The 13331-nt window shown below is 58.0% G+C and overlaps 1 protein-coding gene across 1 annotated transcript in view; it reads left to right on the plus strand.

Annotated features, from left to right (window-relative positions):
* The window catches only part of TRAF2 (TNF receptor associated factor 2), a 32362-nt gene extending 19759 nt beyond the window's left edge, over positions 1-12603 (plus strand). The window contains exons 6-11 of the mRNA XM_058302753.2: positions 4079-4153; positions 7401-7475; positions 8969-9295; positions 9919-10096; positions 10903-11051; positions 11153-12603. Of these exons, the coding sequence (XP_058158736.1) occupies positions 4079-4153; positions 7401-7475; positions 8969-9295; positions 9919-10096; positions 10903-11051; positions 11153-11371 (1023 nt within the window). The 3' untranslated portion in view covers positions 11372-12603. The remainder of the gene's footprint in view (positions 1-4078; positions 4154-7400; positions 7476-8968; positions 9296-9918; positions 10097-10902; positions 11052-11152) is intronic.
* Positions 12604-13331: the final 728 nt, after the last annotated feature.

A 13331-nucleotide genomic window follows, 5' to 3' on the forward strand; every position in this document is an offset into this window, starting at 1 on the left:
GAGCTCAGTCGCCTGAGCCACATCCACTTCTCTTTTTCATATGCTTTTTAGCCATTTGTATATCTTCTTTGGAAAAATGTCTATTCAGGTCGTTTACTGTTGAGTTGTAGGATCTTTTTTCTTAACTTTTTAACTTAATTTTGTACATTTAATAATTGAAAATATAAACAATAATTAAAAAGTAAAAAGAAAACAGTTGAATAAAAACATATATTTCTCAAACGTTTTGGATACCTATAAAAATGTTTTAATCATATGTTATACAATATGTTTGTTCATAGTAGTGCAATTAAACAGTATTTGTCCTTTTGTGTTGGCTTCTTTGCTCAAGATCATGTTCTCCAGGTTCATCCATGTTGTCATATGCCTATGACTTGATTTCTTCTTACAGCTGCATATTCCATCATGTTAATACATCACAGTTTGTTTATTCATTCATCTGTTGATGGACACCTGGGTTGTTTACAACTTTTGGCAATCATGAATAATGCTGCTGTGAACATCAGTGTGCAGATGTCTGTTTTTGTCACTGCTCTCAGTTCTTCTGGGTTTACACCCAGTAGTGGTATTGCAGGGTCACGTAGCAAGTCAATATTCAACTTCTTTATGGATTGCCAAACAGTCCTCCACAGTGGCTGTGCCATTCTGCATTCCCACCCACAGTGGATAAGTGTTCTGTCTCTCCACATCCTCTCCAGCACTTGTAGTTCTCTGTCTTTTTAATAGTGGCCATTCTGACAGGTGTTAAATATATCTCATTATAGTTTTCATTTGCATTTCCCTAATCATTAGTGATGTTGAGCATTTCTTCATGTGTCTTTTTGCCATTTGTATTTCTTCTTTGGACAAATGTCTGTTTAAGTCTTTCACCCATTTTTTAATTGGGCTATTTGTCTTTTTATTATTGAATGCTAACATCTCTATATATCCTGGATCTTAAACCCTTATCAGATACGTGATTTCCAAATATTTTCTCCCATTGAGTTGGCTGCCTTTTCACTCTTGACAAAGTCCTGGGAGGTGCAAAAGTGTTGAATTTTGAGGAGGTCCCATTTATCTATTTTTTCTTCTGTTGCACATGCTTTGGGTGGAAGGTCCAAGAAACCACCACCTACTATAAGGCCTTGAAGATGTTTCCCTACATTTTCTTCTAGTAGTTTTATGGTCCTGGCTTTTATATTTAGGTCTTTGATCCATTTTGCGTTGATCCTTGCATAGGGAGTGAGATGGAGGGCCTCTTTCATTTTTTTTGATTATAGATATCCAGCTGTCCCAGCACCATTTGTTGAAGAGACTGTTTTGTCCTCTTAACATTAACTTGTTAGGTTTGTCAAAAACCAGTTGACTGTTTAGGTGAGGGTTTATTTCTGGGTTCTCAATTTTATTTGAATGATCGATGTGTCTCTCTTTATGCCAGTACCATGCTGTTTTGACCACTGTAGCTTTGTAATATGTTTCAAGGTCAGGCAGTGAAATACCTCTCACGTTGTTCTTCATTTTTAGAAAAGTTTTGGCTATTTGGCTGCACTGTCCCTTCCAAATGAATTTAGTAATTGCCTTTTCTAATTCTGTAAAGTAAGCTGTTGGGAGTTTGATTGGTATTGAATTGAATCTATAAGTCAGTTTGGGTAAGATTGACATGTCCATGATATTTATTCTTCCAGTCCATGAACACGGACTGTCTTTCCATTTGTATAGGCCTTTTAAAATTTCTTTTAACATTGTTTTGTAGTTTTCTGCTATAGGTCTTGTACTTCTTTGGTTAAATTAATTCCTAGGTATTTGAGTCCTTTTGTTGCTCTTGAAAATGGTATTTTCCCCTTGGTTTCCTCCTCAGATTGTTCAGTACTAGTGTATAAAAACGTTACTGACTTTTGCGTGTTGATCTTGTATCCTGCCACTTTGCTGACCTCATTTATTCACTCAAGTAGCTTTGTCCCTGCTAGTTGCTCAAAACTGGGCTCTGGACCCAGTTATTGGTTGGAGACCTACTTCCGTAGGGTCTTGGGTTGGGAGACTATAAAGGCCTGAAAAAAACTTTTAATTTTCACACATGCATTTCCTTTGTCTGCCAGCTGATGGCGAACTTTGGCAGCCCTGTCATCTCAGTGCCTGGTTAAGTGTGTTTGTTGCAACCCAGGTGGGATCAGTGTGATAGAGGATCTTGCCTGGAGTTCTCCAGCCTTTACTGGCAGCCCCCTCCCTTTTCCCCAGTCAGAAATATTTTCACTCTCCTCTGAGTCTTCACCAATCAGTCCCTGTTAGTAGAGGAGGAGATTGGGACGGTCATCTGTCTTTAGCCCCTTGCTGGCTCCAAGGCAAACAGTGGTGCAGCCCATCCCACCTGGAAGGGCTCCTGGGACGCAGCAGACCGACTGTGGGTCTGGAGCTGTGTCCCCTTTCTGGGGGTGGTGGATCCCTGGAACCCCTTCTGCCTGTAGCCGCAGGCCCGGAGGCCCGAGAATTCTGAAGTGTCTCAAGTGTGGGAAGGGTGCCGGCTGCAGCAGCCGCTGGTTTCAGCTCACAGTTCTGCCCTCGTGATTCCCCTCTTTTTTCCCTCTCTCTGGGTAGTGTCCAGCCTTCGCATGGTGTCCTAAACCCTAGAAGATCTTTTTCTAGGCCTGTAATATTTAAAATCAGACTGTGTGAGTCCTCCAACTTTATAGTTCTTTTTAAAGACATTTTTGGGGAAACGGACTTTGGCCCAGTGGTTAGGGCGTCCGTCTACCATATGGGAGGTCCGCGGTTCAAACCCCGGGCCTCCTTGACCCGTGTGGAGCTGGCCATGCGCAGTGCTGATGTGCGCAAGGAGTGCCGTGCCACGCAAGGGTGTCCCCGGCGTGGGGAGCCCCGCGCGCAAGGAGTGCGCCCGTGAGGAAAGCCGCCCAGCGTGAAAAGAAAGAGCAGCCTGCCCAGGAATGGCGCCGCCCACACTTCCCGTGCCGCTGACGACAACAGAAGCGGACAAAGAAACAAGACGCAGCAAATAGACACCAAGAACAGACAACCGGGGGAGGGGGGGAAATTAAATAAATAAATAAATCTTTAAAAAAAATAAATAAAGACATTTTTGGCTATTCAGGGCTCCTTACCCTTCCAAATTGGGTTTTCCATTTCTGCAAAAAAGGCTGATGGAATTTTTATTGGGATCGCATTGAATCTGTAAATAGATTTGGGTAGAATTGACATCTTAACGATACTTGGTTTTCCAGTCCATGAGCACGGAATGTCCTTCCATTTGTTTTGACATGCTCTGGTTCCCTTCCGCAGTGCTGTGTAGTTGCTGGGTACAAGCCCTTTATGCCCTCGGTTCCATTTATCCCTAGGTATTTGTTCTTTTAGTGCTATTCTAAAAGGAAGTTTTGTCCTGACTTCCTGCTCAGCGTGCTTGGTCCTAACCCATCGGAATGGGGCTGATCTGTGTGGACCTTGTGTGTTAGCCCTAGTTGCCTTGTTGTCGTCGTTGGTGTCCTAAGTCTCCGTGTCTTTAGGGGTTTCCCCGTCAGCATCTTTCTTTCTCACCACCTGCTTGCTGAGAAGCCAGGCCTTCTTTCCTTCCGATTTTTCTGCCTTCCGGGCTCTGTCTGCACCCGCGGTGTCCCTGCACTGCCCTCTCTCTGCTCTGGTTCTCTGCATTGTTGTTGGCCCCGGCCATGGCCAAGACCCCGGAGCAGTGTCGCCCCAGAGCTCGTGCAGCCGCGCTGTGTCCCTGCGCCCTCGCGGGGCTCTCTCCGACGTCCCGACTGTCGGTGGCTCGCAAGCCCAGGTGGCAGCCTCCCTGCTGGAGCAGCTGCCGCGGGCACCGCACAGCCACGGCGTCACTTACGGTTGATTTCCGTAGCTTTTCTGCCTGCCTTGCTCTGGAGGCTCAGGATAAAGGAGAAGTGTTTGCGATTTCCTTTGAAATCCCCACAGGGCTCTCCAGCAGTGAACCCGCCAGGGTTCCCAGAGGCCAGTGAACGGAGCTGAGGATGGGAGGGTTAGCGGCTGACCCTCCAGGCCTTCGTGCGCACCCTGGCCCTTCATCCTGCTCCTGCTCCAGCACCCACAGGTCACACTCTCCCTGCTTCTCTCTAAGGCACACTGGGAAGTCTGCCCGAAGGCCCCCTTGACCTGTGAAGCCTGCGGCAAGAAGAAGATCCTGCGAGAGAAGGTGAGTTGGGGGTCCCGGGGACTGGCGAGGTCGGAGCCGAGTGTTGGTGGTTGGGAGCTGGTGCTGTGTGGTGCTGGTGGAACTGCAGCCAGAGGCCACAGGTGTGCAGGGGTCCTGGGGACTCGCTCAGCGTGCCGGGCCCCTGTGCCTTGAGTGTCCTGACATGCGTTTGTTACTTAGCGCAAGAAACTGTTCTGAAGTTAACTGCCGAGGTCGCCCCTGCCGGTGACCTTTGGCAAAGGCCTTGGGTGTCCTTGGGGGAGGAGAGCCTTGTCATCTGTCCCAGCACACCGTGGACCACAGCGCCTCAGGACAGGGGAATGCGAGTTCTACCAGCTCCCGCCCCAGTTAAGGAAAGCCGCAGCTTGCACTGAGGCCCATCGAGTTGAGAGCGCCTGGGAGCAGAACTTTCCGTAAACCTTGGTCTTTTGTCAGGCTGTGTGTGAGGGGCAATACGAGCAGAGGTGTTTCAGCCCCGGGAAGTGGGGGCCCTCAGCCTGTCTGGGGGTGCGCGCTCCTGCGCGGCAGGGCTGCGTTCTTCTTGGTGGGAATCGGGGCTGCCTGCTGGGGCACATGCTGACTGCGTCCTCAGACAGGCTCCTCGGGGCGGGGAAGGGCGGGAGGACTCTCTGTCCAGCACGCGTTCCCGTGTTGGAGAGCCAGAGGTCCTGGAGAGCGCCCCGCCCCGGGCTCAGCCCAGCCCTTTCCCGAGGTGTCCCCTGAGCCAGGCTAGGGGCCGCTCTCAGTCCCGGTCCTGCAAGCAAGGGGCTCACGGGCCCTGCCCTGGCGCCCAGAGAAAGCAGCCATCTTCTTCCCGGCAGCGATAGGGAGTCCATTGAACGAACCCGGGAGCTCTGGTGTCCCTTTGTCTTACGAATTACTTAGGAAGCTTGGTGCAGATTCTGTCCTGCGACCAGTGGGCATGGTCCTTTTTCTGTCACTAACTTGATGTGCGGTTACTTCGTTAGTTTCTGTTTCACATTAAATTTTAGGGATTGATTGACGTTGGCTCTTTACATAAGAGGTCTGTGTAATTTCACAGTCTATCCTCTGTAACGAGGGTCCTTCGGGAAGTCTGACTTCTGTTCCGCTCCCTTCCTCTCCGCCCCTGCTCCCATCTGGATGAGTTCCTGGTGGCCCTTCCTCGCAGACCTGGGCCTGCTCTCTCCCAACACCATTTGCCTGGAAGCAGGCAGGGTGGAGCTGAGTGTGCATGTTGTGTGTTGGGAGCAGGTTCTTGTGAGCCCTGGAGCTGCTGGCCACCCTGGCCAGAAGAGCTGGGTGCTGTGTGTGGGCCTGGGGGCTGGGGCCTGGGGCCTGGGGCCTGGGGGCTACAGCAGCCTGATGGCCAAGGAACCCAGGCAGGGGCCGACCTTGGCCCGTCCCCATCCCTGCCTCCCTCTCTGCTGCCTCGTGATGACAGTGACAGCCACAGGCCAGGGTTGAGGTTCGACTCTGGAGGTTTGTCCTTCGGTCCTGGCAGGAACAGGTGCTTCGAGAGCCCCGCTACCTCCCTGTGTGTCAGCACTGCCGGGCCCATGGGGACTTGGGGACACGTGCCCCTTGTGCTCCTGCAGTGTCTGTTTCCATACGTCTCCCACTGGGGCGTCCCCAGCGTGCCATCAAGCACCCGTTTTCTGGCCTTGTTGCACTTTCTGTGATGGAATTCCCAAGCCAGCACAGAACCGGAGAAAGCCCCCCGTGAGCTGCCGGTGCCTGTTCCCCGGGCGGCAGGCGTCGGGGTGTAGGAGTCCCACCTTCCGACTCACCCCTCGCCCAGGTGGTTTACATTGAGCATCTCATTTGAAAATTGCTCAGTCACAAGGAACCCTTTTCCTTTTGGTATGAGAAAATACGTCATGAATTCATGTGGGTATTTCCATTTCAGGTTCTGGTTTACAGGAGTCTTTCCTGATTTCCACATTTGTGTCTCTTCTTTCTGCAGAAAGCCTTAGTTCCTAACACGGTTCGCGAGTGGTGGGTTTCCCCCCGTGTGTGGCCGACAGGGCGCGACAGGTCTTGGGTGCAGCCAGGCGGCGCCTTTTAGGTCCGCGGGGTCCTGGCCCTGAGCCAGGGCTGCCAGGTCAGCGCACAGCTTGGCCTTGGCCTTGGTTCTGCTTTTGAATTTTAAAGATAGTGCTTTTAAAACCTTGTTTTGTAGTTTTGTAAACTGGTTCCAGAGTGAATCTGCAGAAGGCTGCCTCTGAGAAGCCAGGGGGAAATGCACTTTCTGGACGGCGCCAAGGGCGGTGCTCACGGCGCAGGGCGGTGTGTTCTCCCTGCCGCTCCACAGTGCGGGGGACAGAAGCCCTGCTGTGCATCCTCTCACGGGGCAGCTCTGCTGAGCTCTTGGGCATTTCTGGGCTGGGAGGTTCCCCTCTCTGTCCTGGGACCTCTCTCTGTGGGGGCCTCGAGCCCCTTGGCTCTGGTGTTTCTGTGGGCGTCATGGGGCTGGCGCTGCTTCTGGCGTTGGCGGGGCCTGCGGGCTCACCTTTAAGACCTGGTGGAGCAGAGCAGGCCTGACCTGAGCGCTCTCTCACGGCGACCCCATCCTCATGGCCCAACTAAAAGTGCATCTGCCTGGGGACACGACGCTGCCTCATGTCGTGCCTCGCGGCGCGCTTGGCCTGGCTCTGGGCGTGTGGCCAGCCCACCCTAGGTCATGGTCAGCGGCTGGCCTCAGCCAGGCCTTGGCTTAGGACCCGGCGCCCGACTCCAGGCCCGCGTCTACCAGGCCGGGGCAGGTGGCGAGGACTGCCCTCTGCGCCATGCTGACCTCCCATGGGCACCAGATGGGTCCCTGGGTGCCTGGACCTGGTGAGCCGTGCGCGGCCCTGCAGGCTGCCTCCACTGCCAGTGTCCTTGGCAGAGCATGGGTGAGCGTGGCAAGCATGCACATGCAAGGGCGTGGCGTGTGCTCAGGTGGGTGTACATGTGCGAGGGTGCGTGTGTGCACAGGTGTACATGTGCGAGGGTGCGTGTGTGCACAGGTGTGTGTACATGTGCGAGGGTGTGGCGTGTGTGCGGGTGTGTGTACATGTGCGAGGGCATGTGCGTGCGCAGGTGTGTACATGTGTGAGGGCGTGTGTGCGCGCAGGTGTGTGTACATGTGCAAGGGCGTGTGTGTGTGCATGCGTGCCCACGCTGTGGAGAGGCGGGCGAGGGGCTCCAGCAGGTGGCACGGGGGGCGTGCCGTCCAGTCTGGTGTGGCGGGGAGAAGGCACAGCGCTGTGAGGTCTCCGCTCAGTTTCAGGACCACGTCAAGACGTGCGGCCGGCGCAGATCCCCGTGCAGATTCCATGCCATCGGTTGTGCCAAGACGGTGAGTTGTGTCAGCGTGCATGGACCTGGGTCTGCTCCTGGGGTGTCCCATCCCTGCGCCCCCACCTGCCTCCCAGGCCCCTTGGCAGAGCCCCGTGTCCCCCGTGGGGGTGTCAGCTCAGTCCACTCTGCTGCACCCTGCTCACCTTGTGGTGACCTTTGGAGACCACCCGCCTACTCGGCCGCGCCTCCCGGCTCCCGAGCACACCCCCGCCCACCCCCCCACCCCCCCCCCCCCCCCGTCCACACACCACATTGGTCTAGGCCCTCCCCGACTCCCACTAGGCCCACCCCCTGGATCCAGCTGCCCTCATCACCCCCTGGTCCTGCACGTGGTCCCCGTGGTTCCTGCAGGTGGGCTCCCTCCACGGGCAGCCGAGTGGCGGGCGCAGGGCTGGAGCACCTCCACAGTCCTCATGACCTTGAGACATGGTCCAAGGGCCCCTGGGCCCATGGAGCCTGGACCCCGCGCAGCAGCCCTCCCTCGCGTGCTCAGGCTGGCTGTGCTGCTGGGGAGGGCGACCCCCGGGCTTGGCCCTGAGGCCCCTGTTCCTATCCCTCGCAGAAGCCCCGCTCCACCCTCCCCTGGTGCCCCCAGCCCTGGAGGAGTGCTCCTCGGGGAGCTCTGTCCCAGTCCCTCACGTGTGTGCATGATGGGGTGGGGGGTTCCCGTGGGGGCCAGGCAGGCAGTGCAGACCCCACCCAGGGCTCGTCGGGTGCCCTGCTCCTCGGCCTCTCCTGTGCACCCTTTCCAGGGGGCCAGGAGTGGTGGGCGCCTCGCCTCGCGCCTCGGGTGCTGTCTTGCTTTTGGACGGCTGCGAGCAGCCGGGCTCTTCCACACTTCCTGTTCAGCCCGGCGCCATCTGCCCTCGGAGCCCCGGTCGCTTCGTAGGAGACAGCGTGGGGCTCACAGTGGGCCCTGGGCGTGCAGTGCACACACTGCACCGCGGCCTTCCAGCGGCCAGAGGCCGGGAGGTGCAGGTGGGCCCTGTCAGGAGCCTGTGCAGATCGTCACACCCCCGTGGCCCCACGGGCCTCCCTCGCCACGCTGGCACCCTGTCTCGTCTTGCCCAGAGCAGCCTCCCAGTGAGGGAGTCAGCGCAGCCCCCGGGGCGCAGCACTGCCGGGGCGTTTTCCCTCCGGTGCGCACGAGCTTCTCCCGGGCTGGGCCTCCCATTGGGTACACGTGGCGCTCACTTGGTTCTTTTCACTCGTGTTGTGAGAGCCCCTTTCAGTTTTCCGTATAGTGTCATCTGAAAGCTTAGCTTTAAAGAACAGTGTGTAAAAGAGAGCATCTTCAAAGAAGCCTGGCTTCTACCCTTCTCTTACCATTCCCCCTCTTTCCCACGGGTAACTGTTTTAATGGCATTTTCTTTCTCTTAAAAATGCATGCAGAAAAAAAGAGGAAAACAACATACAAAAAAATGGGTAGAAAGCCTCCACGTGCGTTGCGCATGTGCGTCGACACACGTGGCTCCTCCGCTCTCCCTGCAGGTAGACGGCGAGCGGCAGCAGGAGCACGAGGCCCGGGAGCTGCAGGGGCACCTGGGCCTGCTGCTGAGCTTCGTCCTGGAGGAGCACCGCCGCCCGGGCCAGCTTGAGGCGGGGGACTGGGGGGGCCGCGCGCCAGCCTCGGGGCCTGGGCCCTCCCCGCCCGCGGAGCTCCTGGACAGGTGCGAGAGCCTGGAGAGGAAAACCGCCACGTTCGAGAACATCGTGTGTGTCCTGAACCGCGAGGTGGAGCGGGTGGCCGTGACGGCCGAGGCCTGCAGCCGGCAGCACCGGCTCGACCAGGAGAAGATCGAGGCCTTGAGCAGCAAGGTGTGTGGCCCGGGCACGCGCGTGCGCCCTGTGCTGCGCGGGCGTGCGTCTCTGCGTGGTGGCAGAGAGGGGGGTGTGCACCCTTTGGGTTCCTGGCCCTTCCTGTGTGGTTCCCACCACAGGGTGCCCGGGGGGCCACAGGTTTTAGGGCCCCTTCTCTGTGGCAGCCCCTCAGTGTCCCGTGAGTGCAGCTGCTCTGCCAGCCCAGAAGCGCAGGCTTTAGGTCCCAGCCAGCTCACATCCCCTTTCCTGGTGCTGTCCCATGTTTCTGAACAAAAGGCCGTCCTTCCTTCTTGTCCACGGGTGGGCCAGGCTCCAGGAGGAGTTAGAGGCAGGAGAACGGATGCTCTGCCTCGGGAACGGGCCAGATGCCTTTTTTCTGCCTTGGAGCCCCTCTGTGTGGTTTTGTTACTTTAGGACCCCAGGCCCACCCTGGCCCTGACCCCTAACCCTCTGTGTAGTTTTGGAGCCTTAGGACTCTGGACTTAACCCTGATCCTTGGGTTCCTTAGTGGCACCCCGAAAACCCTGCCCTGCAGGAGAGTGGGGGCTGTGGCGCGGGGCCAGGGTGCTCGGTTTTATGAACAGGTGCAGCGTGGTGACGGCTGCCTCGTGCCCACGCAGGTGCAGCAGCTGGAGCGGAGCATCGGGCTGAAGGACCTGGCGATGGCGGACCTGGAGCAGAAGATGCGTGAGATGGAGGCTTCCACCTACGACGGCGTCTTCATCTGGAAGATCACAGACTTTGCCCGCAAGCGCCAGGAAGCTGTGTCTGGCCGCACCCCCGCCATCTTCTCTCCAGGTACTGTGCCAGTGCCCCTCCCACCAGGAGCTGCCCCTGGGCCCCAAGGCTGCGGCGGTGGCCGAGGTCAGGCTGGGAAGGCCAGCTTTTGATCCCGAGGCGTGCTGGCAGCCCCTGGCTCCCTCATCCTGCTTTCTGTCCCGTGGCCCCTGGCTCGCCACTGCAGGAGGGTCCCCCTTGCCCTGTGTGGGCCCCCGTGGGCAGGTCCCCCCTGGATGCATGATTGGTGGCTCTGCTGACTCCTGGTGAGGCTACGGTGGTGCAGCTAGAAGCAGAACACCGGCCCTCCTGTGCCGTGCCAAGCCCTGGCCCTCCCTGGGGAGAGCTGCTGCTGCTGCCCGCTCTCCCGTGTGCCACACACGGTGCCTGTGCCACCCCCTCAGCACTGCCCACAGCCGCCGCGTGTCTTCTCTGAGCCAGGGAGGGCGAGGAGAGGTTAGCTTGGGTTCTTGAAACGGGGCAGATGGTAATCTGCGAGGGTGCAGATTCCTCGTGAGCCCCGCAGTCTAGGACTGACCCCGACATGCTTGGAAAGGGACTGGCCGAAGCGGCCATCGGTGCCCATCCACAGCGTGGACTCCGGTGAAGCGGCTCGTGAGGCGCCGGCACCTTGTTCTTCGGGGGCTGTCCCTCGGCTGCCTGGCCCCAGCCGCTGCGTGCAGCCCGGCCAGAGCCCCTGCGTGGTTGGGTCTTTAGGAGAGGCAGCGAACGGCTCAGGCTGAAGATGGCCTGGTGGGCGAACCAGAGGGCCTGGACGTGAGCCCCGAGCCACGCCAGGCCCTCACCTGTGCCCTCGCCTCCCGCAGCCTTCTACACGAGCAGGTACGGCTACAAGATGTGTCTGCGCATTTACCTGAACGGCGACGGCACCGGGCGGGGAACCCACCTGTCCCTCTTCTTCGTGGTGATGAGAGGCCCCAACGACGCCTTGCTGCGCTGGCCCTTCACCCAGAAGGTGGGCACCACATGGCGAGGGGTCCAGGGCAGGCGCCAGTGGTGGCCAGTGTCCGTGGTGCTGTCGCTGACCGTGCCGGCCCCTGCGCGCTCTTCCCCCAGGTCACACTGATGCTGCTGGATCAGAACAACCGCGAGCACATCATCGATGCCTTCAGGCCCGACGTGACCTCGTCCTCCTTCCAGAGGCCCGTCAGCGACATGAACGTGGCCAGCGGCTGCCCGCTCTTCTGCCCCGTCTCCAAGACGGAGGCCAAGAACTCGTACGTGCGTGATGATGCCATCTTCATCAAAGCCATCGTGGACCTGACAGGGCTCTAGCACGGCCCGTGAGTGCTGCCCCGTGAGTGGGCAGCCAGCCGAGCCAGAGGCAGCTCCGTGGAGCTCACCCGCTGGTCCAGGCGCTCACGTGGGCTTGGCCCCCTCTGCCGGGCGCTCCAGCAGCACCCAGGGCGGGGCTCGTGCCGGGAGGGCCTGGAAGGTGGCGGCCGCCTTGACAGCAGCCGGTGCGGGTCCTCCAGTGGAGGCATTTGTGGGGTTTTGGGGGGGATAGGGCGTGGCTCTGCACGGGTGCACCCCATTCTCTGGTCTTCAGGTCCGGAGGAGTGGGGACACCCAGTGCACGAGTCGAGCTGCCCCTCAGACTCAAGCCCCGTGCGGCTCACGCCTGTCTGCCCTTTGCCCTGGAGAGAAGGGAGCATCCTCGGCCTGAGCCTGTGGGCAGAGCCTGGCCGGTGGGGCGGGCAGCAGGGCGGGCGGGGGCAGCTGGCCGTACACCGAGCTGAGAGGAGATGGTCATTAAACCTTGGAAACCTCTGGTGAGTGGACTACTCCCCGGCTCTGAGCGTGACTTTGGCCTTGGCAGTGGTGGCCTCTGGGGAGCCCTTGGCTGCCCATCCTGGGGGAGGGCTCAGGGTTCAGGACCCCCTCCAGTGTGCCCAGAGACCCTCTAGGACCCCTGCTTGTCCTCACGGGGGCCTTCCTAGAGGGCAGGGCCGAAGTGTCCTGGCCTGGCCAGGTGGGGGCGCAGCGTGTCTTCACAGGGTGACTAGGGGGTCGCGGGACCCCCGCTGCATGCAGGCATCCGAGGGGCTGCGGGGAGCACAGCCCTGCCTGAGCCGGAAGCTGCTCCCCTGGCGCTGGGCCTGGCCGCCACATCTGCCTGAGCTCGGCTGCCAGGTCCGCCGCACAGCAGCGCCTGTGCAGCTCAGGCCTTCCTAATGCTGTGCAGATGCAGCCCTCGGGAGGGGCGCGTGCGCTCAGGCGAAGGCCCCGCTGCACCGTGGCCCGATCGCTTTTTTGAGCCATGTGAGTGGCACGCGGGCCCGGGCTCCTGCCACAGGAAAGGGCAGCGCCAGGAAGCACAAACGCAGGGTGCAGCGGGTCCCAGTCTCGGGGTAGACTGCCGCCTTCCCCGGGGGCGTTGTTTGCGTCTGTGTTTTGAGAAGTCCATACCCCACACAGAAAAGCAGAGAGCACTACCCCCGAGTCAAGGTGCTCACGTGTTGTGCTATTTATATGTTTTCATTAAAAAGGTAAAGTGTTGCAGAAAAGTTGGCGTCTCCTTGTTCCCTTATCCTCTCCAAAGCAGGTGCCGGGATCGGGGGAGCCTTTCCTAGGTTGTTCTTTTCTCTAGTTTGTTTTAAAGTTGGTTTCTGTAGTTCTGTGTCCATAAGCAAGGATGCTGTGTCTAAAATACGTTTCGGAGATGGTGTGCACCCCGTGCCGAGCCTCCCAAGGCAGCTTGTTTCCAGGCCTCTGCGTGCTGATCGCGGCCCCAGCGCGTGGCGTCGCTGCAGACGCATCCAGCATTGCCTCTCTTGTGGGTGACGCCCGTGTCTCCCAGCTTGGGGCGCCTGTGAATGGTGCCAGGTCTCCCCTCTCCAGTCAGCGGAGGAGAACCTGTGGGTGATGAGCTGCTGCATTGGCAGCTGTTGCCAGTTGACCCTGCGTGGCCACCCTGCCCTCCAGTGCTGAGGCTCCCGGCCGCCGGGCCCTCCCGGACTGGATGAGCCTGCCGTCCGCAGCCTGGGAGTGTGGCAAGGGGGCCCTCCCGCTGACTGGCGTCTCCCTGGGACTCCATGGTCCTAGAATGGACTGCCGGGATATGTAGTTCTATATTTAACTTTCTGAGGAACTGCCAGCCTGTTTTCCAAGTAGCTACACCATTTTACATCCCCACCACGATGTATGAGGGTTCCTATTTCTCTGTGTCCTTATGCCAGTACTGCTCTGTTTTAATTTCTATAGTTAGGTAGTAAATTTTAAAATCAGGAAGTCC

Source organism: Dasypus novemcinctus, chromosome 8 (genome assembly GCF_030445035.2).
Source record: "Dasypus novemcinctus isolate mDasNov1 chromosome 8, mDasNov1.1.hap2, whole genome shotgun sequence".
Lineage (NCBI taxonomy): Eukaryota > Metazoa > Chordata > Mammalia > Cingulata > Dasypodidae > Dasypus > Dasypus novemcinctus.